General features: G+C 39.9%; 2 protein-coding genes across 2 annotated transcripts in view; both read right to left on the bottom strand.

Moving 5' to 3' along the window:
- LOC306768095 (paired box protein Pax-6-like) overlaps positions 1-6294 on the bottom strand; it is a gene marked incomplete at both ends in the record, with an annotated part of 53829 nt that extends 47535 nt beyond the window's left edge. The window contains one exon of the mRNA XM_079256328.1: positions 6096-6294. Coding sequence (XP_079112454.1) covers positions 6096-6294 — 199 coding nt within the window. The remainder of the gene's footprint in view (positions 1-6095) is intronic.
- A 3280-nt stretch (positions 6295-9574) lies between these two features.
- LOC306763092 (uncharacterized protein) lies at positions 9575-17310 on the bottom strand. The gene is made up of 4 exons (XM_079249778.1): positions 16993-17310; positions 14526-14708; positions 12179-12412; positions 9575-10562 (listed from the first exon to the last, which is right to left on the bottom strand). The coding sequence occupies exons 1-4, from the start codon at positions 17144-17146 to the stop codon at positions 9619-9621; spliced, it is 1515 nt and encodes a 504-aa protein (XP_079105904.1). The 5' UTR covers positions 17147-17310; the 3' UTR covers positions 9575-9618.
- Between the last annotated feature and the right edge of the window lie 2924 nt (positions 17311-20234).

The following is a 20234-nucleotide window of genomic DNA, read 5'->3' as shown; positions in this document are numbered from 1 at the left end:
TCCATTTAAATGAAAAAAATAGCTTTTGAGGGTAAATTTAATTTTGCAATCAAAGTGTAATTAACTGAGGTTAATTAATTACAAAGTCTGTAATGTATTAGATTATTTTTTTAATCAGGTCCCACCCATCGGTTTGGAGCTGCTGTATGTTTTACAGAACTTCTGCACATGGCATACCTTGCACATCGAGGTTTTCTTTGTGTTTGTTCTGTTTCTGATCAGCAAGGTTCTAAACGTATCTGCCCTGTCTGCACTGAACGTCCGACTCCATGTCTACCGGTCGAACTTTCAAACTTTGATATTTGCAGTATTTACTATGAGACTACTATGCAGTATTTACTTTGAGTTAATCTGACCAAAGAAAATTACTATGGCATGCAAATGTATGTTCCCAGTGAGCACAAGTAGACCCCCTCCCCCCTTCATCACCACAAACACACTCATACACACACACACAGTTAATAGCCAACAAGAAATCACATTTGGTAAATTGTATTGTGGCACTAACCTTTTCTCTAGTAATTAAATGAAAGAAGAGAGAATGTCTGCCGTAATGAAGCCATTTACTTTTAACACACACACACACACACATATACACACACACGATTTGTGAAAATCATTTGTGGAGGTTTTGTTTTTGTATTTTTTTTTCTTTGCTGTTTTTTTTTTTTTCTTTTAAAGACATTTAGGTTTTTGTTGGAGAAAATAAGTAGTATAATATTAAAGCTTTATTTTTACTAAAAGAGTAAACAAAAAGTAAACCTGAGTATAAATATAAAGGGCAATGAGTGATGGAGTGGCGTTGGCAGAAGTCTTTAGTTTTTCTCATGGCTTTATGGTGAGGACCTGCAGATATCCTTTTAACCTGGATAGAAGATTCAACTCCATTGCTCTTCTAACTTGATTTTTAAAGTTAGATATAACTTGCACAGAAATGTTAGATCTTTACTGTCGGGATTCTCTGCAGACAGTGCCTAACACTCAGTAAGTACCAAGAACCCAAATGTGATGTGCACACTGCATCACCAACTTCTCTCATTTCACCTTCACTCACCGTTTCAGAGCAGAGGCCTTTACTGTGAAGCTGAATTTTCCCTTATTAAGGTACCTTTAGGGTTAATCCTGGCTTTTCTGTCCTATAATGAGTTAAGTCACTGTGGTAACTCACGCTGAACCGCTAACCTGTACTGGAGCAGGTTATATTCTGGATGATGTCTTCAGTTCTCTTGGAAATGGTCTGCCCACAATGGTCTTCTTAGAACATCCTGTCACTGTGACGGATCATGAGAGGAGTGCTTTGCAGAGAGCTTGTAGGAAAAGATGCATTCTTTTGATAAAGAAATAAAACTTTATCTATGACCACTGTAAATTCTGTTTACTTCCACTGGTGTTGCATATGAAATAATGAGCTCAATAATAATGTCCACACATGGCAGAGCTACAGAAACATGAATTTATGGAATGCACAACCACCTGTGTCATTTTGTTAAAATTAATATTAGAATTAATATTCCAACACAAAACACATAGTGACACAAAACCTTGAAAGAATTGAACAGAAAATATAAAGGAAAGGAAGGAACTTAGGAACTGATCAGCTCTAAATGCTCTGAGAGCTGTTTATATTGTCTTGTGCATTAGTATTATATAAATTATTAAATAAATGCATTAAGAAAGTCTGCAATTTTCTGGAGCATTTCTTCCTGGCTGTTGCTGCGGCAACCTGTAGCTTTTGGCCTGGATGATGTGTTTATATTCTTTATATTTCTGAGTATTGTTGTCTGCTTCTTCATGGGGAAGGCAGCTCTGCAGGGTTTCTCTGATGTATGTGATTGGTAAGATGCTGCAAAAATCACCCCTTTCATGTGAGCACACACTGATAAAGATGAGAATACCTTGGGTTGAATTGTTGAGTTGATAACCAGCAATTTAGTACCACTTGTCTAGGTCCTGAATGTCTGGGTAAGTCATCCCAGCAAACGGAAAGACATACATAAGGTTAGTTACTCCCGGTTCAGAAGCCTTGGGACTGCATCGTCATCAACGAAGAGTGTTGCCAGTTTGTTACAGTGTGATTTCCAGTCCACCAGGGTCAACACAGAAAGACAAACAACCACCCATACTCATTCCTAGGGAGAATTTAGAGTGATCTATTAACCTAACACCTTTGGATGGCTGGGAGGAAGCCAGAGTGCCCAGAGAGAACCCACACATACACAGGGAGAACATACAACAGAAAGATCACAGAAAGACCACTCATTCCACATACAGCTTTCACACATGTGCTTCAAACCCACTGAATTATGCAATAGTAAATGTCTGGTCTTTGGCCTTGCAGCGGACCGGCAACCTGTCCAGGGTGTACCCTGCTTCTCTCCCAATGATTGCTAGGATAGGTTCCAGCCTCCTGTGACCCTTAATTGGGCTAAGCGGTTAAGAAAATGAATGGATGAAAATCATTTTCTGGATGTAGAAAGCAACCTGGATATTGATCAGAAGATATCGATCAGTGATGCATACCAAACATGTCTATATAAACATATAATCAATACGATCAGCAATATTATAATATATAACAGAATGGTAATTTGTCAGCCAAGGCATTTAAAAGTTTTGCTTTTGCGACATGATGAAGAAAGAGTAAAGAAACCACAAAGATGGCGATAAGTTGCTGCTCCTTACATAGGTTCCTCACTCATACTTGGCTTTGAGCCTGGTCTGGCGCAGGCTGGTTGCACAAGATTAGTCTGGTAATGGATGTATTACTGCTTATGTGAAACAGAATGAATCAGCCAGGATAACTATGAAATCGAAGCTAAATGCAGCTTCTCCATGTCTGGTTCTGACTCTGGGAACTAATAAAAGACTGGATCCAGATGACTTTAGGGGCTTTATAAGTTCAGAAGGTCTCTGATGTACTTTGGTCCTAAAGATCCTAGAACTGGACTGATGTGGTCCACTTTCTTGGTTTTACTGGGAACTCGAGCAGCAGAGTTCTGAATTAGCTGCAGATGTCTAATAAATGTTTTAGGAAAATCCACAAAGACGCTGTTAATCGAGCTTGAAAGTAACAGCTTGAAAACAGCACTTTGCATTTACTCTTATGTTTGTCTAATATTTAAAATTTCTGTGATGATTTGACACATTTAAGTTTGACAAATTTGCAAAATAGTAAGAAATCATGAAGGAGCAAATACTTTTCTTACACCACTGTATCCTAACGGCATTTCTAAGGTTAATTTGGGGCCTATTCCTGGATTTGCTCTGGCTATTGAGAGAAGTGTGTATCATAAGTATCAACCAATGGCTTTCTGAGATATTTACCTGTGCAATACCTCTAAAACACCTGGAAAACTGCTTTCTACTGTCGCACAGTTCTTCATCAGACATGATTTTACTCATAGTTAGATGAATTGGGGAGCTATTGTCTTCCTGTGAAAAGCCACAGAAAGCAATGTGTGTTTCATGTTCATTTTCTCTGACAGTTACACAACTTTGTGTGTGTGTCTTATCCAGCATTTGCCCAGCAAGCAGAATGATGGTCTGGATGCTGTGTTCTACGGAGTACATTTACTTTGCCAAGAGAATCATTACTGGTATAATGATCCCCTTGATTTTTTAAATTATTTTATTTCTCTTTTTATTTTGCATAATTGTTTGTAATACAGTTTGCGCTGCTGGACCTCACTGGAGAGGATAGAAGAGAGACAGAAAGAGAAAGGGAAAGAGAAAGAAGAGAAAGCACTTCATTGTGAAAGAGACAGAGAGATAAAGAGAAAGAAAAACATACATGCACATCAACACACATATACAAAAACAAGCTAACTTCAGATTCATATTCCCCAAGCTATCAACTGTCAAGAGCACCAAAACCTACCAAGTTAAATATAAATGAGAAAAACAGAAAGAAAACAAGATGCTGACCCCACCCACACAGGGGCAAGAGGGAGGCCAGGAGGATCCCTGATACAACTGGCAGCCTCCCCCAAGCACAGACCCCTAACCGTCCCACTTCAGAGCCAGCCATGCACCCACCCAGGAGGCGACAGAGAGGGGGGGGGGGGGGGGGGGTGGCAGAGTCCCTGCAGTCAGGGGGAACAGGCCCCAGTGGGCCCAGACTGTAAAGGACCCCCCACCACCACCACCACCACCACCACCACACACACACACACACACACACACACACACACACACACATGTGACTGCACTTTAACCTATAAGGATGGCTTTGAGTTGTAAAACAAAAAAACCTGTTAAACTAGGTAAAAATCAACCTATTAAATGATTAGTGTGTGAATCATAGCCCGTCTGTGCTTTCAATGCACATAAAACTGCTATTTTCAATAAAAACTGAATGCAGGAGCACTAGACTTTTATTTTGGCACAAACTGCAGCTGGTCCCTGATTGTGTGCCGTCCTGTCTTCTCTCAGGGTCAGCGGGCCTCCAGCTGCTCCACCTATCCCTCAAAATGAGCATATTGTAGGGGAATTAACTGCATGCCTCAGTGGATGTGATACAACCTGCCTTCACCATCAGCACTTCATCACATCATCTCTAGGTGTTCTGGGACTGTGGACCAGATCTGGATTGCGCTGCCTCGCCATGTTCACACCGACTATGAAGATGCTCCAACTGACATCACATCTGTTGTTCAGCTGCTGAAGTTGTGTTTCAATAAGAGGTTTTAGCCTCACGTCTTCCATATGTCAAAACGTCCCTGAACACAACAGTGACACTGATCATACCTCATGTTGGAGTGCAGATGTCTATTAAAACAGGGCTCTGTGTGAGTTTTATTAAGAAAATCATCATAAAGTGTTTGTAGGAGCTTTATGAAACTGAAAAGTGATTAAACTGGAGCATTTTTGGAGCCGATTCTCCCTGTTCTGTTTGTCCTGTTTTAGTTTGGCCTCATCAGCTGAAGAAGCTGCAGAATCACAGTCATTCATCAAACTGTTTTCACCACTTTGTTATGATCACTTCTTCATTTTCTGTCCAGTCTTTAAAGACAAATCTGTTTTAATGATTAAACATATTATGGTCTGTATTATTCATTGGCCAGATCCTCTGAAAACTGTTCTGGTTCTTAAAGACCATTTCATTAACTTCATCCATTTAGTTCAAAATTGAACATCTAATTGGAAAATTGTTGCGATACCCGTGCATATATGTGTATCTTAATATATATGTTTGTGTGTGTGTGTGTGTGTGTGTGTGTGTCTTTGAATATGCATATTCGTGTGTGTGTCCAGTGAATAAAATAAAGCTTTTAATTGCATTGTTCTCTGATCAAGCCATGTTTATTAGTGGGTGAAAGTTACATTAACCTTTCCATGGGCCCTGACATTTCCTCTCCCTGTAAATGGAGAATTAAAGACCATTGGAAAGTCATTAGGGAAATTTACTGCTTCTGTTGGCTGGCCAGTCATTGGAAAGGCTGCAGGACCACACAATCCTCTTCACTATCTTCTGCCAAGTCCCTTTTTATTGTTTAAAGGGGAAGTACATGCAGGGAAAAGGCTGTAAAACATCAAATGGATTATAATCTCATTTCAAATTTATATTTAATCAAGAATGACACTGGACACAGAAAGTTTTTATTCTCCTGACTGCACGTAAAACAACACAGCATCAGATTTTTAATTTCAAGTTCAAAATTCTTTAAATAAAAACTTAACAGAAAAAAGGGCCAAACCTTGTAAGTGTCTTTAACAAGCTCATGGTGATGGATGACAGATGAGTTCTGATAAGTGTAACTACAAGATGAAAGTTAGTTAAACTCAACTCACGTAAGTGAGTTAAAGTAAGAAAAACCTGCAACTCACTCAGGCTGATAAATCTTTACAGTTAATGTTGAAGAAAAACAGTAAAGCTTTTCAATAAAGACAGAAAGCAATTAAGTCTAGTTTATTATAATCCATTTATCATCAATATAAAACATACATTCTGATATGATCCAAGTTAATCCAATTTGTGTCACCTAGACAGCCCCAACAGGGTCTGGTCTGGCAGACCCTGTCCTCAGCTCCTGTTTGACCACCTGTCTTTCAGACAAGTCTTCTCTAAACACTGATATGACATCTTGATCCCTGACACCTCTTGTTGGGGTTCATCCCTCCATGGTGGTTTCCCCTCCTCCTGATGGGGGTATCCAGCTCTCTGAGACTCTCCCTGAGCAGGTCATCACAGGAGTCCATCTTCCAGATGTTCTCCGTATCTGTTGTTTCATCCTGGATCATGGCTCTGATCCTTACTAGCTTCTTCTTAGTGTCCAGTCTCAGGGTGCTGGACATGGAGTAAAACAATCCATACACTATGAGGAGCTTTCAGGTCTGGTTATAAGTGGCATCCATCTCCTCCTTTGCTCAGCCTATCACACTAGCTGGGTATCTGATAAATGCCAGGGCTCATGTGTTGATGATGTGGATTTTGTTCTTCCTAGTCAGGTGAGTCTTAAAGGACTGCCTTACTCTGCAGGATTTTAACAAGCCTGTGGCCTCTCGATAGTTATTGAACTGGGGGTAACTGGACTGGTTGGTCCTGCACAAAGTCTAAACAAGATTTCTGCTTCAGTATGGGAGATAAACTATCAGAATTGGTTCTTATCTTCAACATAAAAGATCTCATAGTTCCATATATTCCAAAGAGAGCACTTCTCTCTCAGACTGCAGGTTTACTTGTGGTTCCCAGAGTCTCAAAGAGTACTATAGGAGGAAGAGCCTTTAGTTGTCAGGCTCCTCTCTTATGGAACCAGCTCCCACTGTGGGTTCGGGAGGCAGACTCCCTCTACGCCTTTAAGATCAAGCTGAAAACCATCTCCTGAGTTGGAGTCTGCATGTACGGGACCCAACTGTCCAGGTTATGTTCTTTGCTCTTACAGTATTGGGTGGTTTAGCCATCCATTACTTATGTAGCAATGGGAATGTTACCTGATGCACTGAGAAGTACCTTGCTCCATTTCTCTGATGTATGAATGTATAAATATATGACAGTTTTGCCGTCTCTAACTTATTTCTCCTTTTTTCCGAAGGTTTTCCTGAATAAGTGTAGTTGTATATGTTGTTCTGTCTTTCCTGTCGTCTCCACCCCAACCAGTCGAGGCAGATGGCTGCCCTCCCTGAGCCGGGTTCTGTCTGAGTTTTTCTTCCTGTTAAAAGGGAGTTATTTCCTTCCCACTGTCGCCTCGTGCATGCTCAGGATGGGAGATTGGATCGAAGTCATGGTTCAATTCAGCTCTCAAGACAGTAATTACATTAATACCAGACAGGTTTTGGTGGGTAAAATCTGTTACCCTTAAAAACAGATCCAAACTTCAACCAGTAAAACCAGCAACTATGAGAACAATCGAACTTGTGTTGATTGATCGATCATTGACATTCCTATTCTGCAATGCGAGTAATGTTTAAAGTCTCTTATTCCTCTGTGAAATGAAGGACCTTTTGTGTCAGTAATACCAACAATCTCCTTTTAAAGTTCATATATTGTATAACAGTATTTAAAATTTGTAAACAGAGTTTTAGTTTTTGACAGTGTAACAAGTTTAAAGCTTAGGCGTTTCCAGATATTCATGGACTTCACACAGTGATTTTGATGGTGACTGTGGTTAGTGATATATACTATTTGGCCATCCCACACACTCTTATCATGGACACCTCATTAGAAATCTTCTAAAAACGCTCCTGCTCTCATCAACTGCTCCACATTTACCAGACAAAGATGTTGGAGGTTGGGCGATGATGTTACACAACAGTGGAATATCCAACATTAGCTCTGTCCAGGCCACTGTCCTTCTGCATCCACTATCCTTTCATAAACTTCTGGGTAAAGGTCAGGAAACTATCACGGCTCTTATTAAAACCGACTCTGCAACAACACATACTATGAAAAAATCCTCCTCATAGTTTCCCTTTTCCTTTGAAATACAACCCCAGTTTCATAAAACATGGGACACTGTGTAAAATGTATATAAAAATAGAATATTATGATGCACAAATCTCATGGACGCTCATTTTATTCCCAATAGAAGATAATTAGCATATCCGATGTTAAAACTGAGAAATATGACACTCACAAAAATGAAATGGATTAAGTTGTTTGCTCTGTCTGTGACACGCTTTCAGATGACTGAAAATATTTGGCTTTGAGGAGACAGACACATTAACGCCTGGATCTTGGAAATTTAAATGTGCTTTTTATGGGAGATTCTCCTTCGTTTTCTGAATGATACATATTTTTAACAAATCTAGTTAATGTGCCAGAAAATAAGAACCTGCACATGCACCATTTACCAGTATATTTAGATAACTGTCTCTGCTTTAGCTTTACAGCACCACGTGCCAGGAAGTGCTTTTCATGTCAGCAGTGATGCAACACTGCCACCTACTGACCAGCCTGCAGAACAACATGCTGGGGTTGGATGGATGGGATAAAGAACGTTTCACCAACTTGAAGATTTTTAGCAAATGAAACTGGATCCTGCAAGAGCAGAGTTCGACAATGAGAGCTGTCATTAGCCCACTACTCAACATGAAACCATCTGGCACAGGGTGTCTTGAATCCATGCAAGTACAATGAAATCTCAAGACGATCAAGGAATTCTGGGGAGAAATGTGCAACCAGTGTCAGACAGCTTGGTCTTAGTCGCAGGTCATGGGTCCTGCAACAAAAAACAAGACTGGCCAAGAAGAAAACATTGGAAATAAAGGACTGAAATAAATCCTATTAAGCATCTTTGGGAGGAGCTGAAACATGGCGTCTGGAAAAGGCACCCTTCAAAACTGAGACAACTGGAGCAGTTTGCTCATGAGGAGTGGGCCAAAATACCTACTGAGAGGTACAGAAGTCTCATGGACAGTTACAGGAAACATCTGGGTGCAGAGATCGCCTCAAAAAGTTGTGCAACAAAATATTAAGGTCCAGGCCTGTTTCATGAGTTTATATTTTTTATATAATTGTTAAAGCATGGATGAAAAGCTATGTCTCACTTTCATTGGTTAAATTTCATGGAATTTTTATTGATTACTTTTGTCAGATTTATTTGTCAGTTATTTCCGTGATCATCATGAGTTTTTCTTTCATTGACCGAACGGTACCAACAAAATGTCCATGTCTGTACAAATCGTCACTTTTTTGACTCTTAAAAGGAAAGAACACTTTTCAGTCCTGTATGTCAGAGTTGACTTACCAGTGATTATGTTGACTCTTTTGCATTGTTCCATGCAATATTCATTTTATAAGTTTCAAACAAGTTCAAAAACATAACCGAAATTTCATATAACAAGATGGAAACCATTCATTCAATCCATCCGTACATCCATCATTACCAAAATATTCATGTATGTTAAAAAGTCAGAACACCAACCGATCAATGTGTCATTTACAGAAACTTTATAACCATTTCTTCAGAGATTCATATTCCAGATTCACTTTTCATCTTAGTAACGGACACACTAAGGCGTGTTTTAAAGTCTGAAAGTAAAAACATTTCACTCCTGCATAAATTCAGAGAACTTGTAGGAAACTTAGCACAACTTCTGAACCTACTAGGAGAGCGGAGTTGTGAAAGAGAAAATACTCCATGTTTATCTCAATCATGTCAAACAGCAGTTCATTAAGCATCAGCTTGCTCCACCTGAGTCTCCAACTCTGTCCTGGCTGCAAATTTCCATATTGATTTGAGTCTGCACTTTGTGTAACCTTAAGTGGAAATCCAGGTGAACTTGTTGTTTGAATATTTTACCACAAACTGAACAAGAAAAGTTGATCTTGTCTTTACGTTTTGTCTTTTTTGAGCCACAGTGGCTTCTCACATGTCTGTGTAAGTTTGACCTGTAGAGGAACTCCTTCCCACACTGTGGACAAGGTGTAGGCTGCCTGGTCGACTGTCTTTCTGAGGATTTACGACTATATTTTTTCCTAGAGTGGTGTTTGGGGGAAGCTGCAGCGTCAGGAAGCTGTTTGGTTTCCATGGCTGTGTTTTTCCACTGCTGCTGCTGCTGCTGGTTGCTGTCCTTGGACTCTGCATCGGACGAGTCGGAGGTCATGTCTTCACTGCCTGAATCACGGGTTGGAGCAGAGCTGGTAACAGGTTCTGATTTGATGTCTGTCTTTACTTCAGGTTGTGTTGGATTGGTCTTTTTGCTCTCATCACTGCTCTGTTCATTAGCTGGTTTTGGAGCAATCACATTCACTACTTTAGAGAGTTTCTCCTTGTTTTTCTCCCACTCATCGTCACTGTCTTCAGTGTCGCAGTCAGAGGAGTTTGCTGTTTTCTCACTGGCTGACTGCTGAGCTGCTTCTAAACCTCCACCATCATCCTCTTCATCAGTCTCCATTGGCTCCTCGTGGCTGATCTGATTACTTTCTCTTCGAGGGGGCAGGGAGTCTTTTGCTTGAGAATCTTCACTTGTCAGAGCAGGAAACAATGACTTGGTGGATTCTTCCTCAGGTCCTTTATGCTCCTGCGTTATCACCTCCTTTTTCACAATAGAGCTCCACTGCTGCTGCTCATACGGCTTCACATGAGCTCTATCCAGCGGGACTGGGTAGGCTGCAGGTCCAACTGGAACACAAAGATCAAGGCCAGACAACACTCATGTCAGAACGGTAACCTGAGGCAGAGGACATAAACTTGTTAAATTGATGGCGTGCTTTGTTTAGTGTTCATGACTGCAGATTATTTTCCAAACTGATTATTTTCTGCTGCTGACAGCATGTTTAGCTGTCGCACATCTGAGCTGATTTGGTTTTCAAATACTTTTTACTTTACCCTTTAATATTTCAATAGATCTACATCACTTATAACATGAAAAGTTTCGCAGGAACTGCAATGTGTAACTGTGTGGGGTAAACTGTGCTTGGTAGTGCACCCTTTAGGTGAAATGCGGAGGTTTTCCAGGCATTACTTCCCATCCAGGATGTTACATCCACACAAAAAATGTGGTGTATGTTCATAAACTCTATAATCTAAATCTACGACAAATGATCTATGACAACACCAGTTGTTAATAATCAATAAAGACCATTATCACTACTATGCTTCTAAGAGGCCTCTATTTTGAACTGGAAATCATGATCATGTCACTTCTGCCAAAAATTTCCACCAATTAGACTAAACGAAACTTTTTCCTGGTGAATCTAAATGAAACAGTTAGACGTAACAGTGAAACGAAAGTAAGATCTCCGTCGGGAGCCATGGGTGCAGATGAGAAAAGGCTTGGTCAAAATTGGTCTGTGCGTTATTACTCTGTAATACTGTTTCTTTAGATTTGTCTTTTTTTATTATTTATTTACTTTTAAATAGTTGCTAGAAAATAGTTGCTCTGAAAACCCACTAATTACACCGCAAAACATGTGAAAATCCAAAAGAGAAAAAAATGGTTTGGACAGTTAGGAGTTTAAAAGAAAAAAAAGAAATCACAGAAATCATCAAATCTGAATTGAAAAATTTTAGTCAAATCAGATCATTCATTTAGTCAGTTTTTTTTTTTTGTTTAACAAAATAACAAATATATGGGTAGAAATGCAGCGTTACATAAACCCATCCACTTCTACGCTCATCCAGTCAGATTACTTTGTACAATCAAATTCAAACAATGATATCTCCAGTTTAACGCGGTCTGTAAACATCAAAGAAAAAGTTGGAGCGTTGAATCTCAACATTGGGAGACGCTAACAGCAGCACTCCTGCTTCCCTGTAGCTGCTTTTGTAAGTGATCTAATTGTGCTGGTATGATCATAAACCTCCATGGATTATTAACGGCAAAGTTTCAGAAATGTGCATTTAAAGGAAATCTCTGCTATTAAAGTACAGAAGAACCAGTTTCAGTTCGAAAACCCAGAAACTGTGTGTGAGCGTAAAAATGTTTTAATGGATCTTCGTGCTCATGTTGCTGCAGAGGAACTCTGCTGCTACTTCTATTTTTCCAGTTTGATTAGAAGCAAACCAGGTGAGTTTGGTTCCAGTTTGGTAATAACTTGTGGGTTACCAGAACCATCCCCGGCTAATGCAGGACTCAGCTGGGAGAAAGTGTTTGTGTTTCTTTACTAGACAGTTAACTCAGTTATCTGTTTTCCTTTATTTGTTTTGCTCATTACAGAGAGTGTGTGGAGGAATACACACCAGGAACCTACTGGATCAGTTCTTTACAGATTCTGTCTGGTGGGAATCAACTGTACCTTTCATGGTGGGCAGGAATATGTCTCCCTCCTGGTTGCTGTCCATTTTAACAGAAGAGGACGGGAACACGTCGACTTCCTGAACCTGCTGGTCCTCCTGGTGGTTCCAGACTTCCTTTGGTTCTACTGGTTCCTGTTTAATCTGCAGGGGAAATGGGAGCTTCTGCTCCAAACTGGGACTATACCTGTTCTGCTCCTGGAATGCATGATTTTCAGATGACTCCAGCTGGATGTCTGGACAGACAAGACACACAGACATGAAGATGATGATGGTTTTCCCCAGTGATGTTCAATTTCAGTTTTTATTTTCACAATTACACTGAAAATAGCTGCTAACATGTTTCACTGTAAAAAAAAAAAAGGATCACCCTTTAAAGGTGGAGTATGTAAGATTTTCAACATTTTCAAAATAAATTAACTAAGAAAATAACTACAATCATAATTAGATCGTTTTTTTTTTTTAACATGTAGGTTCCAGTCTGTCCATATTTGATGCATTATTAAATTGCAAGTTTAATTAATGACAAATGACAAAAAGCACTTTTTTTTTTTACTGGCAGGCAAACATTTAAGAAGGGTCTTTGTTATTAATTAAACTTGTAATTTAATAACATATCTATGGACAGACTGGAACCTACATGTTTAAAAAAAACCTAACTAATTATGATTGTAGTTATTTTATTAAATTTATTTTGAAATTATTGAAAATCTTACATATTCCACCTTTAAATAAATAAAATCTAGCAGATTGCTTAATATGGCTTTCCAGCGCAGTCCAAAACTCATGCTGAAACAAGTACACGTCAATTTTCTGCTCGCAGGACACAATAGCGCTGAGCTGCTCTCGTTAGAACCAATCAGAGAACAAAATAACACAACAGAGGCCAGAACTGGGCCTCCGGATTCAGATCAAGATAGTGGTGTTGAACTTTCAGGGGAACTGTATTGAACTCACACCAGATCAAGATTTGAAGATAAAAAATAAATAAATAAATATATATATATATATATATATATATATATATATATATAAAATCCATAACTTAGATTTAACATCTGCTTTTAAACTGTAAATGTTTAAGGATTTTAATAAAGTTGTTGCAAACATTGTTGGTTCATCTCCAACTTCACTATGAAGCAGCCAGAGAAGCTTCACCTGGTGGATCTGATCAGCGTGGACAGACACCATCCCGGATCCACTCAGCACTGTGGGGTGTCATTTTTAAATAGGAAATTATGCTTCATCGCTTTTACTTTTATTTACTGTATTTTCATTGTATTTATCTCATCAATGCTGAGATCAGACATTCATCAGCTTGCTGCATTATTCACCAAGAAATGTGAAAGTTATGCTGATGTTTTAAACATCTCAGGAATCAATTGGCCGATGCTGAAGATGGAGACCTCTAAAAGTGGTCAGAGTCAGGAGAATCGATAAAACCACGAGGATCCAGAAACAAGTGAGGCCCAGCGCAGTAAACCATAGCAAGACTGAATATTTCACTAAATCTTCCTTCATCTTCATGGAAACTGCCAGAATACATTAACAGAGTATTTAAGAGCCGGAATAAAACTTCTTACCCCAAAACAGCAAAAGTAAGTCATGATTCAGCAGAACATCCTGTTTATTAACCTTTAAACACGCTGCTGCTGCATTCATTCTTCAATGAAGAGATCATCGCTGTGTTCGTCTGCGAGGCTAATCAGTATGCGTACCAAGTAAAAGATGCAAAGGAGGATAATCGAGTCGTGTTGCTTTTGAAACAGGCAAGCATGCTTTTTTTTTCTGTTTGTGAAAAAAAATGCAGTTTTATAAGGAAAAAACGTCATTTTATGCAGTGTGATGAAGGTTTAGCCCACATACAAGTCCCATGTATGAAACTAACAACAAAGAGTCACAACAGGGTAAGTATTACCTCTGCCAAGGTTATGGTTGTGTATTCGGCTTTGGTTCGTCTGTTCGCAACGTAAATCACAATGTTGTGGATGGATTTTAATGACACTTTTAGGGAAATCTTAGAAATGAAATAAGGAGCAAGTGATTAGATTTTGGTGGTGATCCAGATCCCAGTCTGGATTCAGGAATTTTGTAAAGGTATTATGGGTCAGGGATAATTTTACTGTTAGAGCTTCTAACTAAAAAATAATTCCCATTATCATTAATAAATTTCTTTTTTGCTATTACTTGGCAGAGGTCGGCACGCTGAGTGCTTGCAGTCATTGTATGAGACACTGTGTCTCCATTTCAGCACAGAGGGGGATCATATATATTACATATCATCATGGCACTCCTCTAAGTGTTCATGTTAGTGTTGTCAGATTCTGACTGGTGAAAAATCAGGTTTACCGTTCACAACGTTGTTTATGTGGACAGCAGTGGATGTGAACACCTCCACTTCCTGAAGCTGCTGCTCCTCCACGTGGCTCCAGAGTTGCTTTGGTTCTGCTTGTTCCTGCTTTATCGGCAGGGGATATGAGATCCCCTGCTGCTCCTGGGATTTCTGCCTTTCAGCTGAATCAACCCGGATTTCTGGAAAAAGACACACAAACATGCAGATGATGATGAGGGGTTTTTCCTAGTGGTGCTTAGTGCAGGAAAACTTCCCTGAACTGATCTCAGGTCAGAACCAATCAGAAGACAAAGTGGCATGAGAACTGGGTCTCCAGCTCTGATTCAAATGAGTCAAACTTTCTATAAAACAGCTGATGTGTGAGAGAGAAAAGAGGGAACTCACACCAGATAAACTACTAATCAGAAAAGATTAGTTATTCGCAATTCAATTTAATATCTGCTTTTAAATTCCCGACTAACTCTGAAGCAGCAGGACAGAAATTAAAAATGAAAGATGAGATGAAGGGGTTGATTCTCTGCACAGACCAGTAAGGTTTGTGTTTTGGAAGAATCTAAAAACACAAAAAGTTGTGTTCAAATTGTTGAATGATATCAGATTGAACTTGAAATATAAATATCAATCACACTGCAGGCCAGAATTTGACACCAATATTTTGGAAAAACAGTACCTGCCGCAGCATTTGATGGCCACTTCAACACACAACACCACCTGCAGATCATTTTAAATATCTGCTTTGTGTTATTTAACCAAAGTGCCGTGGGACACTAGTGTGCCTTGAGAGATTGGCAGGTGTGTCATGGGAAATTATCCAAAGTCACCTTATTGGTCTTATAAACAGTTCTGTGTTCAGAACAGACCCAGGTTTTACATTGAGCGAGTAGAAATATGTTAACCCCAGTCTAGCGGTTCCTGAACGCAACATGAAACACCAATCCTTCAAATTGACTCAGACTGGCTCACAGGGGAAGGTTTAAACTATAAACTTGTTTTTCATTTGAAAGATCATAAGAGACCTTTTTCTTTATTTTTTATTTGATTCTTTTTCGAGATATTTTAACAGGAACAACTTCACATTGTTAATACAGACTATACAGTTTCATTTTTCAACATTTTAAAACCTAAAATGTGGTGCAACCTCTGATCTTTTCAATGAAAGTAATGTACTTTGGCTCTAAAAAGGTTGAAAAACCCTACCTTAGTCAGACATGTCTTGTTTGTTTTGTTGCCAATAAATACCTAAGCGTAGAACTGTTCGCCATATAACAATATTAGGACTGTATTACATTATGATGTGATAGTTTACTATAATTGTAGATCAGAAAAATGTCTGAGTTAAAGTTGTGTTTTTTGCTGGACTGAAACATGGAGAAGTGATGCAGCTGTGAAGCCTGAAGGACACATGTTGGCATTGTAGCCAGACAGGACGTCGTCTCCATGTCAGCAGGTACATGCAGTGGCGGGAAAGTGGACCTAAAAGCATACCATACCAATCCATGAAAAATGATCAGATAAGTCCAAATCTTTTAACATGAAGTCTTCATTTGTCACTTCAGCAAAATGTAAAATAAAAAACGTACCATGATTTTTAAGGATATTTGCCATTATTATCATGTGATATGTCAACATTTTTAATCTTCTGCTTTGTTGTGTCCATTAGGAGGCAAAAAATAACAATAGGATTGTGTTCCACAAGATTTTGAGCAAAGTTTGTACCATAAACTGATGCCGAATGTCTCGGAAACTGAATGTATATCATGTATGCCACACTGGGTTCCTATGGGGTTAAAATATGTTAAATGGCAATATGATGGGGTAGTTCATGATGACAACAGGAAGACCAGCGGCAGGGTGGATCAAATGGAGCTCTGGAACAGCTGCAGATATGCAGCATAGAGGGACAGAGCGTAACCTCAGCTGTATGAGGGACAATGAGGAAACAAAATATTCTAAAGAGAACTGATGTAACCACAGTAGGGCAGCAACAATGTGGCAGGACTAGTGATCAGACCAGGGTTGAAATACTGAAACGGCAATGACATAATCATCAGCTGTGTCTGAAAACCTGCTGCCACAATCCCAGCTCCATCTTCAAAAAAGACACGTCCACACACACACACACACACACACACACACACACACACACACACACACACACACACACACACACACACACCTCACCTGCCTGCCTAGATCTGCAGACCCATGGCATTTCATTCTCCAAAAGTTTCTTGCCAGTCATTCTTCTGGTGCCTTTTATACCGACTGATAACTTCCCTTGGTCCTGAACATCAAGTTCTCCCAAAAGCTTCAGTTTGTTTTTCTTAATAAATCACAGCGTATGTTTTAAAACGAAGAGTGAGCTCGCTTTTAAGATGTGACATGTAATTAAATATAATAAGGTGCGCTGAGTAATTGACAAGATCTGAAAGGAAAAGGGAGTCCAGCACGTTTTAAACCCACCTGCCGTCTGCAGCAGAGCTCGGTTCTGGGACTGAACCAGCTCTTGGTACTCCTCGATGGATTTTAGAAACAGGTTAAAAACCTCATCAGCCGCATCAGAGAGTCTTTGTTTCACCAGCTCCCTCAGCAGATCCATGTTGGGCATGATGGACATTGTTGAAACAGAGTCCTGAGCAGGCTAAGCTAACAGCTATCTTTCGGTGAGAGGACTCCTCCAACCTCCCGCAGATTAGTCGCACTAACAGGTTTACAAGTACTTGTTGATCTAAACCCACTGTGGACTTCACTTTGACACGTTTCCGCAACTTTGGCTAACAAGACTAGCGGAGCTCTGGACAGATGTGCCACAAAGACGCCATGTCGCACGTAGACGTAAACGTAGTCTCAGTACGGAAAGCCACGCGGGCCAAATACGCGCAATATTGCCTGCGCGTTACATATGTGTTCAAAAGTTACCATTCAACTGCCAAACATATAGTTTTCATTATGTAAAAGTTGTTAGCGCCAGAAATATGGAATTTTGATGCAAACTGGATGGTTTATACACTGGAACATTTGTCGTTATTTTGTTTTGTGTCTTTGTTTGTGTAGTCATTCTTAATATTTACTCTGTTTTATTAATATTTACTGTTTTATTTATGTTTACTCATTTGTATTACTGTATCAATCATTTTCTTTATAAATGTGTGATATGGTTTGAGAGTTGTACTCAACTTAAAACACTGTATGCCCGCTTGACAATGAAGTGTCAGTGTTTCTCAGGAGGGAAATTATGGAATACATTAAATATCAAATACAAACAAATTAATAATATCAGGCAGTTTATCAGACCGAGGTAAAGTTAGTTTGATGTTTGATATTCAACAGATATTCAGACACCCAGTCTCCCGACCCGAAGCCACGTCGTCGTGGGGTTAAGATGCACGATGCAACGGTCTTCTTAACTTCATACCTTCCGTCTATATTTGAACACCCAGTCTCCTCGTAATGAATTGCCGACCCTAAGCTGCTCTGTCGTGGGGTTGTGATAGCAAATTTCACCGCAGCTGTCTTCACCACCGGCGGATAGTTAGGGACCGTCAACAAATTAAAAATAGCAGAATTTAAACATAACTATCTCCGCAACCACTGGGGCTATGAATGTCAAAATAATTTTAAATAGTTTACGATTTATCTGTGAGTGCTACACTGCCTTTATTTTCTCCATTTTCATCTAGTCCTATTTTATATGAATTTTTAATCAATTCAAACATCAATAGGTTTTTACTCACGTGACTTACACACCTAAAATCACTGCCTAATTACTAGTCCAGTCCTGCCACACATTGCACAGCCTTTTATTTTCCTCATTTTCATCTTGTGGGATTTTATATGAATTTTTTAATATTTTAAAGTTCAATAGCTTTTTAGTCATGTGATCTAAACACGTAGTCGATGCCAGTTTTAGCTGTTATCCACTGGAAGTCCTGTCATTAGACAGAGATGGTAGCTGTTGGTTAGATTGCAGGCTCATCATCAGAGTGAAGAGATCTAATCATGGGTTTTGTGAGAGACCCACTGCTGGGATTTTCTGTGGACCTGAGGACAAAGTCTCAGTTCTGTTTAATTGTCTGATGAAACCTTGCAAGATTGTAGATGAGTGAACTTTAACAGACCTATCTGAGGTCGAGTCTTGGGGACAGCAGACAACAGGTAGTAATACTGCCATCAGGTGGTGAATTTGGGTATATAACACGCATCTGTTTATCATGAAGGGCAAATTATCTTGTCATATACACCAGTGATCCTCAATCCTGGTCCTTGAGGACCGGTATCCTACAGGTTTTCCGAGTGTCCCTGCTGCACCACACCCTATTCAATTCAATGTGTACTTAGCAGACATGTGCAGAGCTTGTCTTAGGCTGAGTCAGATGTGTTCCAGCAGGAACACTTGGAAAACCTGCAGGACACCGGTCCTTGAGGACCAGGGTTGGGGATCCCTGATATACACCATCTTTCGAAGTTTAAAGCAAAGAAAGTTGGATGAAAATTCAGATGACCCGTGTGAAGATAAATCTGTTGGACCAGTACAACCAGAACCAGAGACTTAAAGAAACCAAATCAACTGATGCAGAATTTCTAGTTCATTTCTGGGAACTGATCTGAAGCTCCTGGAGTGGATTCTCCAGAGAAGAATGGTGGACAAGCTGCTGGACATGATGGACAAATCTTCACTTCCTCTACAGAGCAACCATGCGTCCTCATGCAGTCGGATCCAAACAAATGGCTTGGAAATGAAGCAAAGCACCATAATTACAATTTTATCACACTATTATATTGATGTTTTATACACACACAAACACACACACACACACACACACACACACACACACACACACACACACACACACACACACACACACACACACACATGTCTGATATATATTTTAAATAAAATGATAAATTAGTCCTCTGCAATAAATTCTATTCTATTCTATTCTATTCTATTCTAATAAAACAGTCCCTGGATAATACAAATAAATTACTAAAAAATTAATAGTGAGCAGCATCAGCTGTACTGACTGTGGGGGTGGGAGTGGGAGTGGGAGTGGGGGTGGGGGCGGGATGATGATGCTCAGTACACCGGAACCTGAACAGTCACGGTTCTCAGACGCTGCTGCCTGGTGTCTGGAACATCACCGTCGGCTCTGGGCTGCCTGCCGGCCGCTGACCCACCCAGGTAGGTGTCTTCTGCTTATCGGCAGCCCCCTCCTCTCCGACGGCCATGAGAGGCAGCGTGGGGCCGCGGGATGAGCGCTGCGCCCGGCGTGTGGGATGAGACAGGCCGGTGGATGGAGGTGGTTGGAGGCGTTAGCGCCCATCAGACAGCGTTAGCTAACAGAAAGCTGTGGTTCCTGCAGCATCCTGTTACAGCCACAGATCAGATCATAAACAGCATGTCTAATCAGACATTTTCATAATTGAAAGCATTAACGTGTCAGATTTATGAAGAGGATCAGAACAGATGGAGATCACCTGCTTTTCTACTGAGGATGCCAGGCTGGAAGACGGTTTCCATCGGGAGCAACAACACCTGCCTGAAATGGTTTCAAATTACTCCTTCTGGCAGAAGATGATGATAGAAAAAAAAAAGAAAAAAAAAAAAGGGAGAGAAGAAGCAGATCTAGTAATGTGTTGATGTGTTTTTGCAAACCAAACTGAGCTGCTGTTGGAAAGAATGAATGTGTTCACAGCAATGTTTG

The sequence above is a fragment of the Telmatherina bonti genome (assembly GCF_933228915.1).
Source record: "Telmatherina bonti genome assembly, chromosome: 2".
Taxonomy (NCBI): Eukaryota; Metazoa; Chordata; class Actinopteri; order Atheriniformes; family Telmatherinidae; genus Telmatherina; species Telmatherina bonti.
Note: the sequence above shows the minus strand (reverse complement) of the source record. Positions and strands in the feature narration are given on the sequence as shown.

Coding starts and splice junctions, on each gene's coding strand:
- LOC306763092 (XM_079249778.1), bottom strand. CDS start 17,146: ATGTCCATCATGCCCAACATGGATCTGCTGAGGGAGCTGGTGAAACAA. Junction 14,709..16,992: donor AGCTCTGCTGCAGACGGCAG/GTGGGTTTAAAA, acceptor GTCTTTTTCCAG/AAATCCGGGTTGATTCAGCT. Junction 10,563..12,178: donor ATTCCTGCCCACCATGAAAG/GTACAGTTGATT, acceptor TTTGTGTTCCAG/TTGGACCTGCAGCCTACCCA.